This window comes from Brienomyrus brachyistius, unplaced genomic scaffold, assembly GCF_023856365.1.
Source record: "Brienomyrus brachyistius isolate T26 unplaced genomic scaffold, BBRACH_0.4 scaffold72, whole genome shotgun sequence".
Classification (NCBI taxonomy): Eukaryota; Metazoa; Chordata; class Actinopteri; order Osteoglossiformes; family Mormyridae; genus Brienomyrus; species Brienomyrus brachyistius.
Genome location: NW_026042347.1, coordinates 270,019 through 284,774, shown reverse-complemented (window position 1 = coordinate 284,774; position 14,756 = coordinate 270,019). Strand labels below are relative to the sequence as shown.

The 14,756-nt window shown below is 47.5% G+C and overlaps 1 protein-coding gene across 1 annotated transcript in view; it reads right to left on the bottom strand.

Annotated features, from left to right (window-relative positions):
* LOC125726463 (intersectin-2-like) overlaps nucleotides 1-13,328 on the bottom strand; it is a 125,127-nt gene extending 111,799 nt beyond the window's left edge. Inside the window, exons 1-22 of the mRNA XM_049002831.1 lie at nucleotides 13,325-13,328; nucleotides 12,854-12,974; nucleotides 11,955-12,092; nucleotides 10,861-10,910; nucleotides 10,541-10,803; nucleotides 9,740-9,877; nucleotides 9,404-9,544; nucleotides 9,023-9,061; nucleotides 8,847-8,913; nucleotides 8,034-8,173; nucleotides 7,631-7,770; nucleotides 7,096-7,186; nucleotides 6,365-6,974; nucleotides 5,988-6,112; nucleotides 5,455-5,621; nucleotides 5,217-5,349; nucleotides 4,395-4,536; nucleotides 3,347-3,513; nucleotides 3,174-3,219; nucleotides 2,805-2,926; nucleotides 2,511-2,607; nucleotides 2,227-2,418 (exon numbers count right to left, since the gene is read on the bottom strand). Coding sequence (XP_048858788.1) covers nucleotides 2,227-2,418; nucleotides 2,511-2,607; nucleotides 2,805-2,926; nucleotides 3,174-3,219; nucleotides 3,347-3,513; nucleotides 4,395-4,536; nucleotides 5,217-5,349; nucleotides 5,455-5,621; nucleotides 5,988-6,112; nucleotides 6,365-6,974; nucleotides 7,096-7,186; nucleotides 7,631-7,770; nucleotides 8,034-8,173; nucleotides 8,847-8,913; nucleotides 9,023-9,061; nucleotides 9,404-9,544; nucleotides 9,740-9,877; nucleotides 10,541-10,803; nucleotides 10,861-10,910; nucleotides 11,955-12,092; nucleotides 12,854-12,974; nucleotides 13,325-13,328 — 3,133 coding nt within the window. The remainder of the gene's footprint in view (nucleotides 1-2,226; nucleotides 2,419-2,510; nucleotides 2,608-2,804; nucleotides 2,927-3,173; nucleotides 3,220-3,346; nucleotides 3,514-4,394; nucleotides 4,537-5,216; nucleotides 5,350-5,454; nucleotides 5,622-5,987; nucleotides 6,113-6,364; nucleotides 6,975-7,095; nucleotides 7,187-7,630; nucleotides 7,771-8,033; nucleotides 8,174-8,846; nucleotides 8,914-9,022; nucleotides 9,062-9,403; nucleotides 9,545-9,739; nucleotides 9,878-10,540; nucleotides 10,804-10,860; nucleotides 10,911-11,954; nucleotides 12,093-12,853; nucleotides 12,975-13,324) is intronic.
* Between the last annotated feature and the right edge of the window lie 1,428 nt (nucleotides 13,329-14,756).

Genomic DNA, 14,756 nt, shown 5'->3' with positions numbered 1-14,756 from the left:
CCGCAAAACATGTACTGTTAAACACCAGCAGGCCTTGTTTCGTTAAAGGTTATGCATATAATTACCTGAATTAACCACTCCATCTTGGTGGGGGGGGGGGGGCATTTACATTGACGTTACCTCCCTAAGGTCACTTAAAGCAAAAAAAAATATATTCTAAAACATTTCCAGTATTATGGCAGATCAGCTGAAAACTCACAGCATCCTGGTCCAAACCCCCTCAGGCGAGAAAGCGGCAGACACTGCACCGGGGCACTAACAGGGCAAACCAAAGTCCACCAAAGCCCGCCGCGAGTGTTCGGAAAAAACAGCAAACAGTGAAGCAAGGACCCAGAACTTTGACCCTCGAATGGCTCACCGACCCCCACATAGGGAAAAGATGAAGGCTGCAACCAGTGTATGACTGCCTGCTTGAATACCCTTCCACTCCATACATTATAACAAATAACACCCTCAAAATACACAACTACATGTAAGGCAACAAAGGTTTCCCCTTAGTCTAGGTATGTATGACGAATATTCTACACACTATACCCATAGGCAAAACACAGTACTTAAAGAAGTACGTAAACAGCCAGTAATCGTTGAAGCTCATGTGTCGCCGTAGGCAAGCTACACCACCAGGGCCCCCTGTCTGCGACAAAGTGATATTGGCTGGCTAAGGCAGCGCCTCACCAAAAGATGGCACCCCAGGTGGCTGCCTATGTCACCTAATGGGTTGACCAGCACTGAGCACAGTACTATAGCTAAAGCCATGGGATTTCGTAGAGGGAGAGGATTAGGGTTAGGGTTAGGGTTAGGGTTAGCAGGGTTAGGGTTAGGGTTAGGTTAGGTGCACTCATGGGGTTGGCAAAAAAAACCTACCAATGGAAAGCATGTGTCTGTGTACATGTGAATTCATACTGTGAACACACGCACACACACTTATGCAATTACCCAACGGTACGTAGCCCATAACTGAACTACAAGCTAAGCGTAAACGCACCGTTGCCTGCACAGATTATCCCAGATTTTCCATCTGCGCAGTAACATTCAGATATAACTGTCAGTGAGAGACGTTTTAACAAACAAACAAAAAAAAGTTAGGATACTCAATTGCACTTAGGGTAAAAAGCCATTTTTGAAAGAAAAATATGTTTTAAATAGTTAATGACTATGACTCTACATACCTTCACGCTCTCCCAAAAAGCTGTTTAAATGATATGCTTTATACTTTAAATATGGCATCAGCATCTATCACTGGCATTGTAATTGCTTTGCATCATAAGCAAGAACAATTTTAAAGACTAAAAACATGAATATAAAAATTACAGAGGGGGGCACTTGCTGTTGGACTGGTAGGTGTGTGGGACCTGCTTCAACACATGAGGAAAAAAATTTAAATAATAATAATAATAATAATATTAAAGCAGAAGTAAAAGAAAGTGAATTTGATGAGAAGGCAGGCCCTATCCAGCGAGGAAGCATTGACTGATATGGAGCACCTAAAGGGTATCTGAACAGCTCTGAGAAGCTGTGGAGGAAGAGGCAACGATGCCGTCCTACAAGAACAACACAGATAGAGGGAAAGATGGAGGGAAAGGTGGGGGGGAAAGAAGGGAAAGATGGCAGGAGAAGAGTGTAAGGAGGGTGGACGGATGGATGGAAGGAGAGGAGTGCTTCTCTGAAGCACAACTCTGAGAAGAAACCCAGTCCTAATAGGCGGATGGCAGAAGAGAGAGTATGCACGCCATGATGTGGAAACTCATCGACCCTCTCATCATGGTTTTTTATGAAGACATTTGCCAATACCAGGTAGTATCTTTCAAACTGCCCTACTTCACATCACCAGGCCTCCCATGAGGTCACCAATGAATCATTTCTTATCTGTGTTTAGGTTTCCCCTGCAGCACACAGCTACTGCAAACTCTCTCGATTCATCTTTGGACACAAACCATTTCTGTTCAGAAAGTCAGACCCAAGCAGGAAGCCAAACCGTAGCCTTGGTAGAGCTGCAGTCAGCAGGAGAACAGCCCTTTGAGAGACCCATACAATGCAGGTGGGCACTGTAACGTGGGTCAACTTTTACCCGAAGGTCACTTTCCACCTTAGATTTTGGAACTACCGCTCTCTCATTTATTGCCAACAGCATGAAACACTAGGCTGCAAACTTTGTATCTTAAGACATTTGCAACTATCAACAAGACAAACAAATATTACTTGGGGGGGGAAAAAAATTAAACTTACATTGTTGACTGGGATCGGACTCCGTGGTCATCTTGACGTAATTGGTGGGGAACAAGCCGACGACGCCATTCAGCTCCCCTTTCCACCAATCAGCATCGTCCTTGTTCAGCACATTGATCAGTTGACTTTTGGAGAAGCTCATCTCATCCTCGTTGCCCGCCTTGTAGTCGTACATGGTGATGACCTGGCAAACTGAAGGAACAGCCAACATGTAGGAAAGGCTGTTACGGAAGATGCAGACGGAGATCATCGCAGATCTTGGCATGTGATGCTGTTGATCTTACTTGGAACTGGAGCTGGTGTGGACTTCCCACTGGTGGGGCCCAAGAGCTTGACGTGGGAGGCGGGGAACCATCCGTTCTGGCGTTTTTTACCCCTAGCCTGGACAGATACAAGACAAGAGGTTCCTCATCAGGACATACATGCCAACCTAATTTAGGACAAATGCATCTGACCTGAGAGAGACCCGCAACTCAACTTCAATGCCTCCTCCCAAAAACAGCCCAGGATTAGACCTCATTATGGGCGGCCTCCACATTTGATTAACGTCACTATCATGACAACACGGGTCCACAGACCTGCAGAACCCCTTGCCACCACCCAGATGGGTTCTTGCCCTGGATGAGGATAAGCTGTCCCGGGGCCAGGCTCAGCTGCTCCGCTCCGGTGGCCGTGTACGCAGTCGTCACTTGGGCAACCTCTGTCATACACATTCACAAATGAATGCGAACGCAAACAAGCACACGTGTTCAAGGTAGATAGAGCTTCGCAACAGTCGGCACTCGCAAAGACTATTGAACACAGCTGTGTTTCATCTGTATACAGGACACAGCCTAGCTGCAGATGCACCAGCATCAACGGAAAGGCAAAGATAAAGGTGTGTGGTGGCTGCCAGTGAATTTCTTGGCTCTTTACTGAGTGGTGACTGTGGGATCCCGCATCCTTACCTGGCTTTTTGCCGACTCCACCTGACTTTCCAGTGGTGCTATATGTCTGTAGACAGACACACATATTGGTAGAGGTCAGAGTAGCAAAAGTTAGCCTGTCATGATTTATTATTTATAGACAATAAACTCTGCAGTTTAAGTATCTCTGAGAAAAGTCGTTCATGACAATTTACTTCAGATTCCTTTGGCGTTACGTAGTTGGAGGGGAAGACTCCACTCCTGTCTCCGATGTACCCTTTCCACCAGTCCCCTTCTCTTTCCGTCACAACGACGGTGTCTCCTTCGTTGAAAGTGAGGTCTCCTGACTCTGGGCTTTCATAGGTATATAAGGCTACATACTCTGATTGGATGAGAGACAGAATGGCCAAATGATTTTTAACTGCCACAAAACCTGCCTTCTGATTAGACAGAAAATCAACGGTCAACAGCCAGTGACAAAATCCGGCTTTCTCCTTTTCGACAATGGCCTCTCACACCAGACCCTGTTTCAAGGTTACTTCTGACATGCTAGCAGCAATACCATTAATCAAGATGATTAAAAGGTACGCAAGAGAAGTCAAGATTTCAAATTACAGATGGCCAAACAAAGTGAAGAGTAGTGACTGGCTAAAATGGAATGTTGGGTATCAAAGAAAGACACAATGTATGCAAAATGCGCTTCTGCTTAGCTTAATTTAACTTCTTTTCATTCAAATTCTTCCCTGGAAAAGAAACTTACCTTCTTGTAGAGTATTGTCAGGGTTATTGAACTCATCCACAGAAGAATATAGGGGTCTGGCAAAATAAAGTGAAAAAAAATGGATCGGCGATTCTGCTCATACGCATTTTTCAATAGAAAAAGAAAAAAATCCCTTACAAATTGATCTCGCTTATCTCAACCAATAATATAAGCACAAAAACATCACAATAGCATTCATAAGTGTTGAGTCAATCAGTCAAACCAAATTTACCATACTAAATCTAGCACATTTTCTCAAACATGTCACAAAGAAAAGGCAGGGATTATTTAAAATCACTCCTAGATGCCTGCCCCGAAAAATGCAAATCAAATACCACTTCAGTAATAAATACGTAGAAATATGGAATTAGAATAAGGAAATGGCTCAGTAAATGACCACCAGTCTCCAGGTAGCTGACAGGCTTTGGTCTGAGCAGAACCAGAACCCTTCTGGAACCTCCCGAGGAACCGCCAAGAGTGTCACTTACTCATTCCGGCTCAGCCCTGCACCCCATTCAGCTCCCCCAGCCACCAGTTTTCCTGCTGCTCCAGCACCGTGATGATGTCATCCTTGGAGAAGTTCAGGTGGTTGTCCGTCTTGGCCGTCCAGGAGCACAGCGCTTGCACCTGGAGGCCACTTGCCACCTGACAACGCAGAAAACATGTCTGTCAGCCGGGACACCACTCAGGAAACAAGATCTGATCTAGACGTACTTGAAACTACCTTAAAAATCCCCCCAAAAATGGACATTTTGATAAATGTTAACATGAAAGTTTACCAACTTATGAATATACCTAGAAAGTTAACACTCTCGTGCATACATGGTACATCTCAGTGTATTGTTATATATGTGCAAACACATGCACAAATATGACCAAAAAAACAACATATATACAAACTACACTATTAGCAAACATAGTTGACTTGTTTATGGCGATAAAATCATGCATTTGTGTTGGGGGCCCCTTGCTGGCCACAAAGTCACCACCTTGTGGAGGGGCCCCAAAGTGGCTTTTTAAATGGGTCCCCAGAAACAGCAAACCTGCTTCTGATTGTTATATATAAATAAAGAAAAAGCATAGTACAGAACAAAATACTGCAGTAACGTGCAAGACAGTCGCAGAAGCAGTTGAAGGCTTCTGAACAGACATGGTTCAGATGCAGCCATGCAAACAGGCCACAGACTCACTGGCACATAAATACGCATAGGCATGCAGTGGAAATACAGAAAAAGAACACGACCGATCGGGTGGGGCCAGTTCTGAATTCTCACTCGAGACAGTTACGGTATTCTTCAGGTAGGGGGCGCTCCCAGGATAACTACCTGTCCATACTCCATAGAGGCAGAGCCTGGAGGGTGGGTGGGAGTGAAGGCAGAGTTCTGCCCTGCCCCCCCAGGAGTGCTCTGTCCTGCTGGGAAGGTAGCTGGGAAGGTACTGGAATTAGCCTCCGCCTTGCTGAAGTAGGGACAGACCAGGAGAAAACGGTCAGTGAGACCCACATAAGCATTCAGATATGACACAGGACCAGTTTAGATGCTGGACACCAAGGGGCAACATTACCTTGCAGAGACTGAGGTAGATGCAGTTGTGGGCATCAGAGCCTGCTTGGTGCTGGCCGCAGATTCCGGTTGGCTGTGCTTCTCGACGTAGCTCTCAGGGAACCAGCCCATCTTGCCCTGGTAGCTGCCATACAGCCAGCCCTGCTCGCCTTCCGTCTTCTCGTCCACCTGCGGACTCAAGGCGATTGGTTAAGGGCTACCACATGACACACATGGGCGTACTATCCAAAACCAGGTCACGACTGGCCAGAAAACACCCTAAAACATATGAAAGGAGAAATGTGCCATTAATAAATTAAATATGTCTACATGTTTATTTATTTTGTCACAGGGGCACTTGTACCCCTCTGTCCTCCCCCCCCCAAAAAACTGCTCCTTGTTGCACTTTATGGTGAACAAAAGGATTCTAGATCTAACTGTAAAACACCCGAAAAGGATTCAGAAAAAAAGAGCTAATCAGGCACCAGGGCAATGATTCAGCACATTTAATTTATGGTACAAACAGATTAACATATGGGGGTGCACTCTGTATACCTCAATCAAGCTGTCCGTGTCAAAGGTGAGCTCGTCCGCGTTCCGTGCTGTGAAGGGGTACAGGGCTCTGTAGGTTGTCAGGGAGGCCGATTTCCTGTGTGTTGACTTGACGGGTCTCAAATTCCCTGCAACGACAGTGAGTCAGTCACCTCCTTGTGTGACTGTTCTTCAGAACGCTGTGTCACTAATGACGCACTGCAGCTATTGAACCAGCACACGACACCTCGGGTCTGCTGATGGGACACTTGCATTTGGAGGCTGATGAAGAAACTGTACAAACCCCACCGCTAATGGTAGCTTTACGTGTCTGAGATTGTGATTTGTCACTGCGTTTCCACACCTCCCGAAGGGGGCTGCATCGAGGCCATAATCCTTACCTTTTCGCTCCTCTAGGCCCCTGATCAGGGCCGACAGCTTCTCATGAATGTCTGTCTTGCCTAAATTGTGCTGCTGCTGCTGCTTTTGCTGCCGGGCCTCTTCCTCCCGCTGTCTGGCCACGGCCTCCTCCTCCTGTTGCTTTCTCCTCCTGTCCTCCTCTCGCCGTCTCTCCTCTTCCTGTCTCTTCTTCTCCTCCTCCAGCCTCCTCCGCTCCTCCTCCTGTCTCCTCCGCTCCTCTTCCTGTCTCCTCCGCTCCTCTTCCTGTCTCCTCCGCTCCTCTGCATCCCTGACAGCAGCTATCTGAGCCCGCTGACGTCTTCTCTCCTCCTCCTCCCTCTCCAGCTCCTGCTCCTCCTCCTTCTTCCTTCTGTTCTCTTCCTCTTGCCTCCTTCTCTCTTCCTCCTGCCTCCTCCTCTCTTCCTCAAATCTCTTTTTCTCTTCTTCCAGTCTTTTCCTCTCCAGCTCTAGCTTCCTTCTCTCTGCCTCCACCTTTCTCCGCTCCTCCTCTTGCCGCCTCCTCTCCTCTTCCTTCTGCCTCCTCTCCTCCTCCGCCCTTTTATGTTCCTCTCGCCGCCTCTCCTCCTCTATCCTCTTCTCCTCCTCCCTCTTCTGGGCTTCCTCCTGCCTCCTCCTCTCCAGCGGCCCGGCGGTTCCGCTCAGCCTGCTCCTGAGCGGCGCGCAGTTTGGCCCGGAGTTCACGCTCACGTTCTTCCTCCTCCTTCAGCTTGGCCTCCCGCTCCTCCTGGATCCTCCTCCGCCGCTCCTCCTCCTCCCGCTCCAACTTCACACGCCACTGCCGCTCTTTCTCCAGCTTGGCTTGCCTGTGAATGACATGATGCATCACATTGAAGCTGAATTTGGCCCAGCACCACATCATGGCCCTTCAATCACGTGATGCAGCTATATTTTCTTTAAACAAACCATCAAGGTCACGTCATCCATTCAAATTTAATGCTTTAACTGAACTTTGTCACACTGGGTCTGTAATTGACATTAAAATTGCTCTTAGCCATCTGACATGTTCTGACATTATGTAGGTGATGTGTTGACCCACTTAAAAATAGAAAAACAAACAAAAAATAAGTAAAAGGGAGCTCTGGATCCCCAAGGACCAGCTTGGGAAGCACAGTGTTAAAGTGATATTAAAAAGCGATTTAGGACAGGTCAGTCACCATTGCAGGGAAACCAAACCTGGCACCATGACAGCCAACAGAAATGCAAAAACGACAACAGAGCATGCAGGCCTTGCAGGAGGCCTAGCTCACCTGACCGCCTCCTCCTCCTCTCTCTTCCTCCTCTCCAACTCCAGTTCTCGCCTCCGCTGCAGGTCACATAGCTTGTCGGCCTTGACCTGCCGCAGTCTGTCCAGGACCTGCTGCTGCTTGGTCTGGCTTTCCCGGAGCTCCTGTGGGAAGGGACCGGGCCCGCACCACCATTAGCGCAGAGCACCAAGCCACACCGCCAACCACCACTCGCTATACAAGGTACAGACACCAGATCCAATTCAGAACACACGGGATTCTGGGCCATAGATTATGGATGTTTTGAGGCTTCACTTCTCCACTTTATTCTATTTACAAATGCTACTGGCCCCTGTACAGCACACTGGGCTAACTAGAGGCAAGCCACAACATTGATGCCTTTCTACCACCAGTAATGCCTCCTCACCTTGATGTCCACGTTGTACTGGTCCATCTCCGACAGTTTTGCCACGGTATCCTTCTCCAGCACATCCAGCTGCTCCTTGAGTTTCCGACAGACGATGTCCTTCTCAGTCACGCCCCTCTTTACGGAGGAAAGTGTCGGACCTGTATACAGAAACACTACCTCTAAGCAAGACCCTTCACCTGCAATTGCTTCATCCTGGGACTGACAATCTACATCTAAGCCCTGCAAGGAAGTCCTCCAACTTGCAGGGAAAACTGCAAGGGGGTTGGTGGCAGGGTTGGCACTCCAGCCACCGGAAAAAAATGTACACTGTTCCATTCCATTCGGACTAGTGTGATGCTGAGGTGTCACCCGCTGCACGACTACACTCAGGTTCTCATCCCTGAGGTGGTTCGTGTGGAGGGTGCAGCAACGCGCTGTATCAGCAGGGGGCCCTTACATTAACAACCCTAAGTGCACCTCGAGGTTATATGGTAAGTATTTTCTTGTTGACATGTGAGAGGGAGGGCTGTGACAGATAACCTGGCCCCCACAATCCCCCACTCCACCCAAACCCTACAGAGCCGAGATGAGTTGGTAGCCGACTTGTGCCCAGAACTTCTGGAAACTCCTGTACTGCTGGAAAAGCCTTCCAGGGGGGGTTACATCTGAAAGCTGGCTGAAAGAACGCCAAGATTCTGCATTGCTGTCATCGAAGCAAAACTGTCGACTGCCTCCAAGCCTTTTACTCTAAGGTGAATAATGTAGCTAAAATACAGATAGATGTATTACAAGTGGGTGCATCCAAACTTTTGTCTGGTAGTGTACACCTACATTTTAGAAGCACAAGAAGCATGTACCACCCATGTGCCACCATGACATTTAAGTACTTCAAGAATGACTGCAGGGGGGGGGGGGGGGCGCCAGGTAACGCAGGGAGAAGCAGGGAGATCAGACTCACCAGACCTACTGTTCAGCCCCATGTTGCATAGGATCTCCTTGCATCTCTGCTGCTCCACAATCAGCTGAGAATGTTTCCTCTGCCCCTCCTGCACAAAAACAGGCCAAACTCCCTCAGAAAGCTGGAGAATCCTGAAATAAACCCTCCCTGGAAACTTCACCCTATCTATCTATTGCTTTTATAGTAAATTCCCCCCCAAAAAAACTGCACATTCTCCAGGAAAGGTGTGAAGAACAGTCTCTCCCTTGGTTGCCAAAATCTGAAGACTGCTAATCAGACAGGAGTGGCACAGCTGTTGTATAACGCACAGCAGACATAACGCCAGATCACATGGAAAAAGAACCGTGTTGAATCTATTTATCAGTGTTGCAGCTGGTGCTCGTCCCATAGCTGCTGGGATCTTGGACGGCAGCGGAGGAAGGCCGCAGACCTCAAGCTGCCGCTGCAGGGCGTTGACCTCCAGCAGGCAGCTGTCCTGCTTCTGACTGATCAGTTCCAGCTCTCCCTTCTGGATGCTCCTCTTGCTCTGGACGTCCCTGAGTCGGTCAGAGATCTGCTTGTGCTTGTCTCTCTGAAATTAAACAGTGGTCTTATGAGTCCTGAGGGCGGGAATATTGTCGCTGTGGACACAAGCATGTGTACCATTGACATCTGAAAGGAAAACGTGCGTCTCTGATAGTGCGATTTCAACAGCTGGCTGTTCCTCGTTCCTGAAGGGGAATGCAGTCGGTCGGGGCAAACAGGTGCAGGACGGCCTGGTCCTCACCACAGCCTCCAGCTCCAGCTCCAAGCTCCTCTTCTTGGCCTTAAGCTTGATGATGTCCTCTTGTTCTTGGTTCCTCTGATTCAGCAGCTCCTGTCGCCTCCTCCACTCCCACTCCATCTTCCTCTGACGCTCCAGCTCCTGCTTAGCAGCCTGCAGGGACACACACATGATCACGACCAAACACACACACACACACACACACACACACACACACACACACGCGCTAATCACAGGTCGCACACGTTCACACACAAGCTAAACCAATAACCAAATACATGCTGTCAAACCTTCCCAGCCATTCAGAGATGTACATAAACGGAGTTTCACCAGTAAACTAGTTTAATTAGTTATAATGCTGTATTTGCCCAACACAGGGTTACAATAATGAAGTTTTATTAACTTCCAGCCAATTATCACAGGGGGGCCTGGAGTCTATCCAGGACAGCACAGGGCACCAGGCTGGGGGGGTACACCCTGGACGGGATGTCAGCCCATCGCAGGGCACAAAACATGCACTTACACTAGAACCTCGCACTGCAGAGAATTTAAAGGCACCAGACCACCTAAGGGCATGTTTTTGGAGGAAGGCCACACAACACTGGGAGAACATGGAAACTCTCAAAGAGTGGAGGTGGGATTCCAACCCCCAGCTCTGAAAGGTATGAGGCAACAGTGCTGGTGAATCGCCAACAACATTAATTTGCTAAACCCAAATGTGATTGGCTGGGACTGGACCAATGACCAAAGAGCGACTGCCTAACCCCAAGTACAATGCTAGCATTCCATACTAGAAAGACTGACCTCCTTGCGTTCCAGCTCCTTTAAGCGCTCTTCCTCCTTCTGCCATTCCAGCTCGCGTTGCCTCTCCAGCCGCCGCTCCTGCTCCTGTTGCCGCCTCCTCTCCTGCTCCCGCGCCTCCTGCTCACGCCGCTCCTGCTCCTCCCGGGCCTTCTGGGCCCGCCTCTCTTGCTCGCGCCGCTCCTGCTCCTGTAAGACCTGCCGCCGCCTCTCCAGCTCAGCGTTTCCCCGCTGGAAGTTCTCCTTTAGCTTGTCCTCGAACGAAACTGCAAGGAGGGCCATGCACACGCACACGTGGTAACCATGGCAATAGGGGCAGTGACCTTTGACCTCCTGCAATTCAATGTGAATCAGGTGATTCTTTGTAAAGATACTAAGAACGGCACATCACTAATACACACTTGTGTCACCAAAAACATTCACTAGCTGAAGGTGCCTGTCTTTGTGTGTGTGTGTGTGTGTGTGTGTGTGTGTGTGTGTGTAAATCCGTCTGTCCGTTCTACTAATGCTTCTCTTTGCTTCTGGGTGGTTCAACTTGAATTTCTTCAGGGACGATGGTGCGATTCAAAGGAAGCAATTCCCCCTGCTTCCCCGTTCTGCAAAATACAACATGCCTCCGTGTAGGTAGAAGGTGCTAGAACCTGAGACTCTGAGTCAGGCTACACAGGAACAACCACCATACAGCTTCCCGTGCTCACTCATCAGGAGTCCCTTAGCTGGGCTCAGTCGAAGTATCTCAGTGTATGGGGACACTCTCCCTTTCTGTAACAAAGCCTCCTAGCCTGTGATTCCAGATGGGTCAATGTCCAGCCTGACACAGCATATTCAACCCCCCCGCCTTTCCCCATTCATTACATATAACTATGGAAAAAAGTTAGAGACCATAGCACCAATTTTTGTTTCACTCAGTTCTCCTTTATGGGTATGGATCTGTGAATAATGTTTTTTTTTCTTTTGCAAACTGCAGCCTGGTTCTTTCCTGCTTCTCATTAATGAAGGGCTTCTTCCTTGCTTTATGGGACTTCAGCCCTGCTTCTATGAGCCTGTTATGAACTGTCCTAGCAGTGCACCTCACACCTGCACTTAACGTTTCCACCAAGTACAGGTCACTTGAGGTCATGATTCATGAGGCACTGTCGGATAAGTGAACGGGCATCTCAAGCATTGGGAAGTCGTTTCCACCCTTTACCTGGCTGCTTTCTGGCCTTTCTCAGTGTCTCCCGTTTCACCATATTCTTGTACACTTGCGTACTTAGAACCTGGAAGCAACCTGACGCTCAGCGTACCTTTCTGCCAGCAAAACCAGCTTTAAACAAGCAGATTTTTTTTCCAGTATAGAGTGGTCTCAATTTTTTTCCAGAGCTCTATTTACTGCTCTGCCGGGTTCACCGATTGGCCACCGGCGGCGGCTGTCTACCTGACGGAGGGGGGCACCAGGTCCCCGGGAAGCGTGAGGGGCAGCGGCTGTCCGGCCTTCGCCATGTCCACCAGGTGCATAGCCAGGATGAACTCCTCCCCTGTCAGCTGGCCGTCCTTGTCCACATCTGCCAGGTTCCTTGGGAGAACATGTGGGAAGGTCAGTAATCGAACCGGGTGCACAGATGGCGAAGACCAGCATAACTTCACCCAGACCATGAGGGGTCCAATTTAAAAACCAAACTAACCTACAAAAAAATGACAACTTACCCTGAGTTTTGTCCAACTGTAGGCTAATGCAAGTGTTCCAAGCATGTTTAAGGTATGCTAGGCTAGGCTATGAAGTTTGTTAGGTGAGCTGTAATAATAAAATGTATTCTCACCTAACAATATATTTTTTAGCAGTATTTTGAGAGACAGACATATAAAAAACAAAATGCCTTTAAATTTTTTTATTTTTTTTTAAAGCAGTGATTATTGCAGCACATTAAAAACCTGCGACACGCTTCCTATTAGTTGATTATCAGTAGGATCCCATGAGTCACAACTCAGAAGTACAGACCTCCTGCCTCGAGCCGTCGCACCAGCTGCCTGACGCGTGCTAACAGGAACAGACCACTTAAGAAAAGCAACCAGCCCTGGAAATATCATGATGGCTTCTGAAATCAGCGCAGGGTCAATTGGAGCAATTAGAGGTTGTTCAGGGGACCAGCAGAGAAATCACTGCCAATCCGGGGACTTGAACTGTCGACCTTGAGGTTACAGACATATGGTCCTCACCTGTGGAGCCACACACTGCCCGCATAGAGTGGATGCTGAAAGGATTGAGCTACGTAATTTAAGAGGGGCAAATAAACCAAGCGCACCACTGCGGCCGTGAAGAATTCAGTGGACACTCACCAAACAGTGGCTAGCTGAGTCTGAATGAGCTGGGATGAGGCCAGAACGTTCCTGACCTGCACACCTGCAAGGTAGAAAAATGGCGAGGGGAATATGAGCTTCAAGCTGAACGACCTGAAAACTGTGGGGGGGGGAGGGGGGGTTCCCACCAAGAAACCACCATTAACGTACAAAATGTTTCATAATCTAGCTCCCGTCGAACACAGCCTGCAATGTCACTTGTGAGCTGTGACTCATTTAATTACTGGAGTAATTAAATCAACAGCCGGAGCCCTGAGCCTTTTACCAGTGATGCAAAAGTCTGTAATTAATGTGAACTGCTTTCCTATTATTACGAACATGCCTGACGAATCCCTGAACAAGCTTATTACAAATAACATGCTGTGTTTAATTGTCATTAAAAGGTGCTAACTGGGTTCGCTGGGGAACCTGTCAAGTGCAGAGGTGGCATCTGAATAATCTACTCCTTACACATCTCTGTTATGACTGCAACACCCACATTCAGATCATTAAAGGAAAAGCGTTTATGGCTGTTTAATGTCGTCGACACTAGAAACAAAGTTCCTCAGATCAGAGTTGAGTAGAATCAGGTGATGAAACTAGCGTCAAAATAGGCACTGTATAAAAAAGCTACAAGCATTTTAATTATTTCAAAAGTTAGCATGCTAGCCTGTTAGCATGTAAAATGCCTTGGCATGCTCAGATCAGGCTGAAAGGTTTGATCTAGGCGTATAGCAACACCCAGATTCAGAATATGGAGTAATCTCAAAACTTAGCATGTTAGCATATTAGCATCAAAACCAGATGTGTGGGCGTATCTCCGCCTAGGAATCTCGTAGAGACTAGAAACAAAGTTCCTCAGATTAGACATGATGAGAAAAGACATAAAACTAGCATCAAAATGTACAAAAAACTACAATCATGTTAACATATTAGCATCACAACCAGAAGTCGGCATCTCACCAGCCTAGGAATGCCCTAGAGATTAGAAACAAAGATCCTCAGATCCATCTTAATAAGTAGAGTAAAGAAATAAAACTAGCGTCAAAACAGGCTATGTACAGAAAAAACTACAATCATGTTAGCATATTAGCATCAAAACCAGAAGTGGGCGTAACTCACCCTAGGAATGTCGTCGACACTAGAAACAAAGTTCCTCAGATGAGAGTTGATGAGTAGAGTAAAGACATAAAACTAGCATCAAAACAGGCAATGTACAAAAAACTACAATCATGCTAGCATATTAGCATCAAAACCAGAAGTGGGCGTAACTCACCCTAGGAATGTCGTCGAGACTAGAAACAAAGTTCCTCAGATGAGAGTTGATGAGTAGAGTAAAGACATTAAACTAGCATCAAAACAGGCAATGCACAAAAAAACTACAATCATGCTAGCATATTAGCAACAAAACCGGAAGTGGGCGTAACTCACCCTAGGAATGTCGTCGACACTAGAAACAAAGTTCCTCAGATGAGAGTTGATGAGTAGAGTAAAGACATAAAACTAGCATCAAAACAGGCAATGTACAAAAAACTACAATCATGCTAGCATATTAGCATCAAAACCAGAAGTCGGCATCTCACAGCCTAGGAATACCCTAGAGATTAGAAACAAAGTTACTCAGATCCGGCTTGATGAGTAGAATCGAGTGAAGAAATTAGCGTCAAAATAGGCAATGTACCGAAAAAAAAACTACAATCATGTTAGCATATTAGCAACAAAACCGGAAGTGGGCGTAACTCACCCTAGGAATGTCGTCGACACTAGAAACAAAGTTCCTCAGATCAGAGTTGATGAGTAGAGTAAAGACCACTTCCGGTTATCTCACTGCTGATTTCCTGGAGCTGCTAGATTCCCTCAACCTACAACAACAACATGTTGATGTCCCCACACATTCCAGGGG